Below are 10,056 nucleotides of genomic sequence, written 5' to 3'. Positions count from 1 at the left end.
TGGGGAGGGGGGATCTCCAGGTACCACCTGAAAGTTGGTAATCACGCCAAAGAAACAGTGGGCCAATGTCTGGGAAACAGAGACCGAACCAGACTGAATGCTGGAGTTCTGACCCTGCTGGTTGACTTCCTAATGGCACTGAGTTTTGGCCACTGTGTGATTTACAGAGTGTTGGACTGGATAAGTCATTGTCCTGAGCCAACATGGCCTCTCTTATTTTCTATGTTCTTAGGAATTTTCTCCTCTTTTGCTTCCCGAAGAACTGGGGGAAAGGTTAGTGTCCTACTTGGAACTGGTGGGGTACTGTGGGATACAAACTGTGGTCCACAAACCCCTTCCCAGTTTTATAACCTGCTGTTCTGAACCCCACACAAATGCCGTGCTTGCAAAAGCTGCCAGTCAGGTGCATGAAGCCTCCTGTACAGGAAAAGGTTTGTAGTTAGCTGTGCAGGAGAACTCCAGAAAGTCAATTACTGGACTGAAGGGAGGGGGAGCACAGGCCCCAAACAGGTTCAGAGAGCACATGACAAGAGTTTGCAAGAACACAAGAGCTGTGTGTCTGGAGGTGTTAGGTTATGCAGGGGCAGTTAAGGTGACAGGACACCTTCACCCCTTGCTGCTGTGAACTCCCACAGGACTGAGGGATGGAACATGATTCCCTGAAAACCTGTGAAGTGCTAAGTAGCTGCTTCTTTACCTACCTCCTTTTGCAGTGATTGGAAAACTGCACAAAAACTGGTATTTTTAATGAAGCAAACAAAAGATTTGCAGTTCCAACACTCCCATACACAAGGCAGTTTGAAAATCTAAACTCAGAATCATTACCCCCTCCCTTCCCCCCCCCCTACCAGTCCCTCAGAATCACAAGGCTGGCTTTCAAAATCAAAAGCTTTGCATACCTGCCTAAGAAGCCGGACTGGAGCAGGCTGCTGTGTTCACGCGTTCAGGATCACAAGCCCTTCAAAATGCTCAGACAAGAAAAGCCCGGAGGGCCACCCTCTCCAGAGCAACCAGTGGAAGGCTGCATAGTCGTCCTGTTTGTCATTATGGGCTTTCATCTTTTGTATGGTTTTAACACGCTAGAAGCTGCCCTGCAGCAAAGAAATCTGTCCAGCAGGAAACGCTTCTTTGCTTGAAGAATTGTCCTGTGGAACTCACTGCTGGGGAATATTGTGATGGCTACATGCCTATCTGGCTTTCGAAAGGGGCTGGCCAAATTCACCAAGGAGGTCCTTAAGTGGCTTTTAGTCATGGCAATGAAATGAACTCTCCAGGGCCGGATGCGGCTTACCCCTGGATTCCAGTGCTTTGCTCTCCTTGTGGGCCGTTAGAGGCGAGACCCCTTGCATTCTTCTATCCCGCAGTGTCCATGCCAATGTATACCCAGGGGTTGAGAATTGCATTTCAAGCACCTGACAAAGTGGGCCTGAAGCACACAAAGATTGTCACAATAAACCTTTGCAGGGCCACGAGGGACTTGCGCTTCTGGTCTCAGGGGGCTGCCCCGCTGGACTTCGAATTCAGATGCTCTGGATGACAAACCATAATTGGTTTTAGATGATATATTCTTATTGACCACCGAGGGAGACCCAGGAGGGTCGAAACGCATTTGGTCTGTTCATGTGTCGTTAGAGCTGTACAGTTTTTTAATACTTTGTTTTAACCCAGTATTGGTGCACTTTAGTGAACAATGGTTCCTGAGACTTTATATTGCTTGATTACAGCTCAGCTTTTGGGTTCCTGGCTCTGTCGCGGCTGGGCCTCCCTTCCCTTTGCGGAGGCTGACTCGGGACCAGGCCTTTCCCCCTGCGGAGGATGGAGAAGGGGGCTGCCCGGGGTCCCTCCGTCCCCCACTTCGGGGCCTGAGGCCGAATTCCTCCAATGGGCCCGAAGGGGGGGTGGGGGGGCACTCGCCTTCTGAGGGGGCCTGGGGGGGGCGGGGAGGGCTCGCGCCTGCGCCGTCGGCGATCGGTGGGCGGGAGCGGGGCCAACGCGCGCGGCACGTGACGCCAAGGGCGCCCCTGACGGCTCCCTCCCTTCTTCCCGGGCCCCGCCGCCTTGGAGCATGCGCCGTGCAGACGCGAGGGGCCGCGGCGACGGTCGGGCAGGCGAGGCGCCGAGCGGAGCATGCGCCGGGGGCGGAGGGCGCGTGCGCAGTGGCGGGGGGCGCCTGCGGGGCGAGGGATGGCGGCGGCGGCGGCGGCGGGGCCGGGGGCGCGCAAGGCCGGCTCCCCGCGGGACTCGGAGGCGGAGGTCTGGTCGCGCCGCGTGCGGGAGCTCGTCGCCTCGGAGGCCGCCAACCGGCTCTGCTTCGAGTGCGGCCAGCGCGGCGTCACCTACGTGGACATCACGCTCGGCAGCTTCGTCTGCACCGGCTGCTCGGGGGCGCTGTGAGTGCCGCGCTAGACTGCGCCGGGCCGGGGAGGCTCTCCGGAGGCAGGGCCAGCGCAGCCGCCTGGGGGGCCCACGTGCCGTGCCCCCCCCCCGGCCAGGCAGGGCTGCCCCTCTCAGCTTTCTCAGGCAGGGGGCAAGATGGTGCTGAAGGGGGGGAGGGGGAGGGGGAGGGGGGAGGCGCCCTTTGCCTGCCCCAGAACTGAGGGGCTGGTTCCCATGTTTGGTCGGGAGCCAGCGAGGAGCCCCGGGATAGGCCTGGAGGGGGCCCAGAGGGCTTGTTTTGGCAGGAGCCAGGCCGGCCCCCCCAAACAGGACGCTGCTCAAATGGCTGCCCAGCCATTGACCTCCGAGGAAGTAGCCTTTGGCCCAATGCCACGCGCGGCCTGCGTTTTGCCCTCGTCCGAGGCCAGTTCGGGGGATTCTGGCAGGTAGCCCTGTTGGCCCAGCAATAGGACAGAGTCCTATTGGCCCAGTTAAGCGCTGTGGGCCTCAAAGGTGCCGCTGGATCCAAAGCTTGCTCTCAGGCAGCCTGGCGGGAAGGCGGTCATCCGCACAGAGCACGATTCCTTTTCCAGGAGGGAAACGAGTCCTTGACAGAAGCGCCCTCCTGCCAGGGCGGGGGTGCCAAGCAGGCAGGCTGTCAGTCACACCGGAGCGCTCGCTTTGCAGGGCCTGGGGAGTTTCCAGCAGATAACCCCTCTTGTGTCCCCTCTGTGACCCCAGGACACCCCTGTGCCTCTCTCCGGTGCTTGCAGGCTCTTGTGAGGAAGACCCCCAAGTGGGACTCACTGAAAGATTTAGGGCCCTAGCTCTTCCCTGAACCCCCCCCCCCAGCTGCCTGGACCCCCAGGTGGGTTATTCACATGTGAAAATAGCAGCTGCAGAAATGTCTTTCTAAATATTTCATGTGAGGGCTCTGAATAATTTACAGCTGCAGACTAGGAACTTGTATGTCAGCAGTTCTGGGTGGCAGAATGTGAGGGCATAACTCGGCCAGCAGACGTTTGGGAGGAGGGCGACGTCCAGATGTGGCTTGGTCCTGAGGGCTGGTGCTCCTCCTGGGTCTCTCTTGACCCCTCCCCTCCTGCAAGATGGACGTGGGAATCTTAGTTTTGTTCCTTTGGGGGCTGCTGAGGCTTGGCTTTCTAGTGAACATGCCTTGTTCTCCTCTCCCTGCAGCCGTGGCCTGAACCCCCCTCACCGGGTCAAATCTATTTCCATGACAACCTTCACGGAGAGCGAGGTCCAGTTCCTCCAGTCCCGCGGGAACCAGGTGAGCTGGAGGTTGGCATCTTCCCCCTGGGACAGGAGGCCCTGGGCTTTGGCTGGGAAGTGGAGCCAGAGAGAGGAAAGGCTTCAGAGGGAGGTGGTCTGCTTCGACCCCTGGGCTGCCAGTTCCCGCTCTGATTCTGTCTCCCCCCTCCCCAGGCCTGCCGAAGGATCTGGCTGGGCTCTTTTGACTCTCGGGCGTCTCTGCTTCCGGACTCCCAGGACCCTCAGAGGTTAAAGGAGTTTCTGCAGGAGAAATATGAGAAGAAGCGATGGTGAGGCCAAGCAGAAGGGGCTGGGGAGTGCCAAAGTCATTGCAGACTCATTGATCCCGTGCCCAGTGTGGGGCAGAGTCAAAGAAGAACACGGATGCAGGGGAAGCAGGAGGGGAGGTGGCTCTCAGAGGCTGTGCTGGGTGGCTGATGCTCCCCTCTGGCTTCGCCTGCAGGTATGTCACGCCGGAGCAAGGAAGAGGCCTAACCTCTCTGGCAGCCCAGAATTCCACCACAGAGGCCAAGGCACTGCTGGGGGACGCGGGGCCAGGGGCTGCAGTGGGAAGGCCAGTCCAGGTTGGTACTGCTGCGCACAACTCTTGATTGGACAGACGAGAAGAGTCCTGCTGGTGCTGTGGTCTCCCAGTCAAGCTTGTGCCAGCTGTGAACAAGTGAAAAGGGGGCGTGGGTGGCGAGCAGATGGTTGCCTGCAAGTTGCTCTTCCAAAGCCCGCAAGCCCTTTGGCCCGTGCAGTTGGCCTGCCCTGTTGCAACAGGAGTGCTGCCTGCCTTGCGTGGTTTCCACTGCCCGCCATGTCCTCCTCTGGAGGGGGAGGGGGGCTGCCTCCCCGTATGGCGCTCGGAGATCTGTATTGACAGTATTTATCATCCCTTTCCCACACGGACTCGGTCACAGAGTGAGTCAGCACAACCCACCAAATGGGCTGTCAGATTGACGAGCTTCTGTCTTCCAGTCCGCGGACAAACCCCAGCTGCCAGGCCCTCAGCCAGCCAAGAAAGCCAGCATGGATCTTCTGGCCGACATTGGGGGGGACCCCTTTGCTGCCCCTCCGTCCGGACCGGCCTTCACCGCCTTCCCTGCCTTTGGGGGTGAGTGGGGCTTGTCCTGTGGGAGGGGGCCTGTGCGACAGTCGGTCTGAAGTCTCCCCGGGAGGGCCGCCTGGGGCATTCTTGAGCGAACGTTGCTCTCCGCTGCAGGGATGGGGCCTCGCCCGCTCTGTCCAGCTCTGACCCAGCCGCTTGCTCTCTCAGGCCCGGTGCCAGCCCACACCGCTTTCCCCAGTTTCGAGGCCTTTGGGGACTCGCTGCCCTCCAGCCCGAGTCCTTTCCAGAGCCCGCCAATTGCAGCCGGTAAGGCTTCCTCTTCCTGTGCCTGCTTGGAGGTGGTGGGCAGCTCGAGAGCCAGGACTTGGGAGCCTTTGGACAGGGGACTGGTGCTCCGGTGTGGGGGGGGGGGGATCAGCATTTCTTTAAGTGTGTGTGTGGGGGGGGGGGCTTGGAGATTGTGTGTTGGCTTCAGTGCAGCGTGGACCTCGCCTTTCCTCAAGCCCTTTTGACCCAGAGAAGTCACAGAAGCTGCCAAGTCCTCCAAGCCCCCTGCTTGAACCTGCTCTTCCTCCTTGTTCCAGGTGGCCCCCACCTGGGCGGATTCCCGGCTTCTCCTGCCGGCCAACCAGGAGTGAGCATGCCGGAGATGGGCGGCACTTTCAGAGTGGGAGGAGTCCCCAGCAGGTATGCTGCTTCCCTGGCTCAGATTGCCCTCCTGTGTGGGAGGCCGTTGATGGTCTTTGAGCCCCTCCGAGTCAGCTTCCTGCAGGACCACTGTGGTCGTCTAGAGTGGGGAGGGTCGGGTGAGGGGCCTCAGGACCTCCCTGGAGCCTCTTCTCCACGTTGAACTTGTCCCTGTCTTTGCCAGTGTCTTCGGTGCCCTGAGCCAGTCCCCTCTCCTGCCTCCGCCCAGCCCAGCTGCAGCCTACGGGGGTAAGTCCTCCCAGGCCCTTCCCGTGCAGGAGGGGGTCCCTGGCCTGCCGGTTCCCTCGGCTACCTCGCCTTTCTCCCTTGCAGCAAGCACCAACCCCTTCGCACCCTCCGCCGTCCCCCAGCCCACGCGGCCTTCCACGAACCCTTTCCAGAGCAACGGGTTGGCCCCAGGTAAGGCCCCACCAGCCCCTTCTCCATCTCCCTGCCCCAGAGGGCTGTGGGAGGGGAGGGAGGGAGGGGGCGAAGGTGTGGGGGTGCCCAGTGAGGCGGCCCCCCTCAGTCTTGCCTGATAGCTTCTGCAGCCCCAAGTCTTGCTTTCAATGCAAATGGCCTTTTCTGAGAGACTTTGCATGAGTGGCGCCCCATTAGGTGAGACGCAGTTCCTGTGCAGCCTCCCCCCCCCATCTTTGCCTGAGGCCTAAAGCTGTACTGTTTGGGAAAAACACAAACAAAGGTATGTTATTGTTTGAAAGGTTTAAACCTTGAATTTTATTTGTTTAAATTGTCTACACACACACGCCCGCTGGGTGTTGTGGAGGTGTTTTCTGTTGTCTGTGTTTTCACTTTTCTCCTCCTTGCTTCTTGAACTCATAGGATTTCTTATTAACCTGTTCAGCTTGGTGTGGTGGTGATGCAGGGCCTCTCACCTGGAGAACTGGGTTTGCATTCTCCACTCCTCCTCCTCCACATGCAGCCAGTTGGGTGACCATGGGCCAATCACAGTTCTCTCAGAGCTCACTCAGCCCCCCACCTAAACCTCTATCTCACAGAGTGTCTGTTGTGGGGAAAGGAATGGGGGAGTTGTTTGTGAGCCACTTTGAGTGAAGAGGGAGTGCAGAAAAACAGCTCTTCTTCTCTGCATGTTCCAAGTTTGGTTACTAACCGGTATTTGCTATTTTTGCCTGGCTGCCCAGGGCCTGTTTAATCCTGTTCTCTTTGGTCCTCCTCTTCTGGAGTCACCAGCAAGGGGGGTGAAGTAAAATCCCTCCCACTGAGCCACTGAATAGTTGCTTGCAAGTTAGCTGGGTGGTGTCTCAGTTGGCTGTCCTGGCGGAGGCTGCTTCTCCCTTCCCGGAGCCCCAAATGCACAAGAGATGCCAGCTGGCGGCAAGCTGAGGCTGAGAGGGTGGGCAGGAGTCCCGCTGCTGTTATAGGTTAATTGGGCTGAAATAAACCTTTAATGTCCTGTGGGAAGTGGGCTTCCCCAGCTCCGACTCTGGTAAGATGGCAACTGCGCAGATGAGGCCTGAGGCCTCGAGGGAGCCCCTGGGCTGCTGTTGGAGTGACGTGGATGTGGGATGGAGAGTGGGGCCCAGCAGGGAGCGAGGACTCCTGGCTGGAGATGGGGCTCCTGCAAGGCCCTTCCCTCTGGCTCTCTTCCTGCAGGGCCCTTCGTGGTGGGCTCCCCCAGCAGCTTCTCCGCCTCCCCCCTCTCTGGCATCTTCGCTCCTCCCTTGCAGCAGCAGCAGCAGCAGCCGCAGCAGCCGCAGTTTCACCCTCCGGCACTGGTGGGGCAGCAGCAGAATGGCGGTGAGTGGTCGGGGTGGCGAAGGGGCAGGAAGCAGAGCCTGGCGTGAGCAGCTGAGGGGCCTCTCCTTGCCCGCAAATGGGCAAGGCTTTCAGGGCAGTTAAGGGTCGGGCCGAGGGGGGGCTTCGAGGGCCAAGTCCCCGTGAGGCAGCTTTGTCTGTCGTAGGAACACAGAGCTGGAAGGGCCCTCCAGGGTCATCTAATCTGACCCCCTGCAGAACGAGTTCCCGGGCAGGCAGTTCTGGATGGCCCCGGCCAGACACAGGAGGGGAGACGGGGAGGGACTCTGCCTCACAGCTCTGAAGCTGCCTCCTCTTGCTTGGCTCCCCCCCCCCCTTGCTTTAGGATCCCCGTTTGGTGCATTTCCTTTAACCAAAGTCGGACAGCCAGCAGGCATTTCAACCAACCCGTTTGTGGTAAGGAGCCCCCTTTCCTTTCCCTCGGGGGGGGCGAGAGCAGTTGGGGGAGGCATGTGTGTGGGGAGGGGAGGCGAGGGGGGTCCCATTAGTGTCAGCCTGACCATGCCCCCAGAAACCTCCCCTTCCTCATCCCTGTATATTCTGAGCCGTGCAGAGGGCTTTGTGAGCACGGGAGGGGGGGGGGGCGTCCCGCTCCCCCCTTGTGCAGCAGCCTTTCTGTCTCCCCCCACAGGCCCCGATGACTGCAGCGCCGCCCGTCCCCTTCGCTCTGGGGAAGCACCCACCCACCAATCCTTTCTTATAGCACCAGCAGCCACGGATGCCGAAGGAGATGCTCCCCCCCCTCACCCGCCCGCCTGCCTCAGCATCCTGGACTGCATCTGCCAGGCAGGCACGGGGTCTGTCTCTCGCTGTCCCTGGGGGGTGGGGGGTCTGGGCGATGTGCTTTAACTACTGGCTGTGGGAGAGAGGGCCTGGCTCTAAGCAGGACCTGTTGGGACTTGAAATGGAAGCCGGGGGTCCAGCTGCAATGCCTGCCGGAGGGGGGGAGAGCAATAGGCCCAAACCAGCACCGTGGAGTGGCTGGAGAGGCTGCCCCCCCTCCCTGCAGTGCATGCTGGGACACGGTGTCAAGGTTGAGGCCCTTGCTGTGCTGCAGGGCATGCTAGGGAAAGGGAAGTCCCTTTGGAGTCCCAGCCTTCTCCAATCTCAGAGCTTCCTCCTCAGCCGCCCCCTTGCCGGTCTCCCAGCAGCCCCTGCTGCTGGCACCGCTGGCTCGCCAAGGGCCAAGGTTCGCTCTTCCGCTTGTCCGCCTTTGCTTATCTGCTTGCTGGTTCCCCTACCGAATTCCGCTGTGTGGGCGTTCAGCCAGAGAGAGGCTGCCAGGCTCCGTGGAGGGAGCGAGAATAAGCCGCAGCGCCCACACGGGGTGGGAGGACCCTTGCTCGGTCCTCTGTGCCACCCCCTCGTTTCTCTCAGTCATTGCACTAAAGGAAGGAACTCAAGCCGTTGCGTCCTTGCAAGAGTCTCTGCACGCATGCATGCCTGCAAGCCTGCCAAGGAGGGAGGAAGCAAGAAGGCTCCGTGGCCCTTGCCACCCACCTGGTGCTCTCTTGCGTGGGTCCTGGCATCCAGAAAGGCCACGGGTGGGGGGGGGGTGGCTGGCACGTGCCTGGACAGAGGAGCCCTGCACATCCCCTCCTTCTGGTGAAACTCGAAGCTGGAGACTTCAACCCCCCCACCCCATCCGTCTTAATTTCCCCTCTGCTGCGTGGCCAAGCACCGCCCCCCCCCCCCCGTCCAGGAAGGGGATTCACAGCTCTCTTGGACACCTCCCCTTCTCCAGCCGGACTTGCCACTCTCCTCTCCTCCTGCACTAGTCTGTTGGCCAGCTCCCCCACAGCATTCCCTCCCTCGGGGACCACTCCCACCCAAGGGGTGCCTCTTGGACCCAGTGGTCAGGATCTGAGGTTCTGGCACTCAGCCGCCGGTCTCATCTGCCATGGCCCAGAAGCTGAGCAAACTCCTCTGGGCCACGGGGGGGGGGGGGCAAAGGGCCCTATTACACGGTAGGGAGTTTGTGCAGAACACCAGGGGCTTTCATAGGAAAATGTGTTTTTTTTGGGGGGGGGCAGGTCCTTTAATTTTCTGCCCCCCTCCTTCCTCCCTTCTGTGCCCCTGCCTCTCCTGGTGTAATTCCAGGTCCTCATTGCCCCTCCCTGGCCGTTCCTCTGTGCTGGGGCTTATTCTTGTGACCTCTGGTCTCCCGGGAAGAGCAGGGCTGTGTTCCCTGAACAAAGACTGGAATTTATATTTTCGGAATGCAAACTGTGGACTACATTTTTAAAGACATATATGTATATCTCTATACTCACAAATTATATTATATATATAATATATATAGTGTACACGGGCACACAGGTTGTTGCACTAGAAATGTCTGGAAGGAGCTATATGAAAACCTCTTTAAAAACTCTCTTCCCCTCTCCTGTGTCTTAAGGCTTATTCGAGAGGTGGGTGGTGGGTGGGAGGGAACAGGCCACAGCCTCTGGTTTACGAAGCACTCTGGTGTTTGCACCCACAACATGGGGGGGGGAGCCAGACTGCTCCTGTGCTAAGGGGGGTCCTGTTTGGTGTCTGCTGAGCCCCTCCTGAAGAAAAGGGAGGGGTGGGGAGGATGCCAGCCCCCTAATGGACTGCCTGTAGCAAGTCTGCCTTGGTGCCCAGGACGCTCCCAGCACCGCACGGCTCACCTGGCAGAAGGTGTGGCTGTCAAGCCTTCCCCCCGCCCGCCCCTTCTTCCATGTGTTTTCCTTGGGGTCAGTCTTTCCAGCCAGATTAAATCTTTCCAAGTGGGGAGCCAGCTTCCCAGCCCCTAAACTGCTCCATCCTGGTCCCATGGCAACCCAGTCGGGGAGCCCCTGAGCGTGTGCAAAGTGCATGGCCTCGCGCAC

General features: G+C 59.6%; 1 protein-coding gene across 2 annotated transcripts; it reads left to right on the top strand.

The window, feature by feature from the left end:
* Positions 1-2,127: 2,127 nt before the first annotated feature.
* On the top strand, positions 2,128-9,588 carry AGFG2 (ArfGAP with FG repeats 2). Of its 2 annotated transcripts, XM_077313024.1 has the most exons (12): positions 2,128-2,390; positions 3,574-3,667; positions 3,823-3,938; positions 4,112-4,232; positions 4,630-4,765; positions 4,928-5,026; positions 5,305-5,407; positions 5,592-5,656; positions 5,741-5,827; positions 7,043-7,186; positions 7,530-7,600; positions 7,836-9,588. In XM_077313024.1, the coding sequence occupies exons 1-12, from the start codon at positions 2,128-2,130 to the stop codon at positions 7,905-7,907; spliced, it is 1,371 nt and encodes a 456-aa protein (XP_077169139.1). In that variant the 3' UTR covers positions 7,908-9,588. The 2 variants fall into 2 exon arrangements, with proteins under 2 accessions (XP_077169139.1, XP_077169140.1); XM_077313025.1 differs by lacking the exon at positions 4,928-5,026 and having other exon boundaries at positions 2,153-2,390.
* The last annotated feature ends 468 nt before the right edge of the window (positions 9,589-10,056 follow it).

Source organism: Paroedura picta, chromosome 16 (genome assembly GCF_049243985.1).
Source record: "Paroedura picta isolate Pp20150507F chromosome 16, Ppicta_v3.0, whole genome shotgun sequence".
NCBI classification, from domain to species: Eukaryota; Metazoa; Chordata; class Lepidosauria; order Squamata; family Gekkonidae; genus Paroedura; species Paroedura picta.
Note: the sequence above shows the minus strand (reverse complement) of the source record. Positions and strands in the feature narration are given on the sequence as shown.

Coding starts and splice junctions, on each gene's coding strand:
- AGFG2 (XM_077313024.1), top strand. CDS start 2,128: ATGCGCCGGGGGCGGAGGGCGCGTGCGCAGTGGCGGGGGGCGCCTGCG. Junction 2,391..3,573: donor ACCGGCTGCTCGGGGGCGCT/GTGAGTGCCGCG, acceptor CTCTCCCTGCAG/CCGTGGCCTGAACCCCCCTC. Junction 5,027..5,304: donor GAGCCCGCCAATTGCAGCCG/GTAAGGCTTCCT, acceptor TCCTTGTTCCAG/GTGGCCCCCACCTGGGCGGA.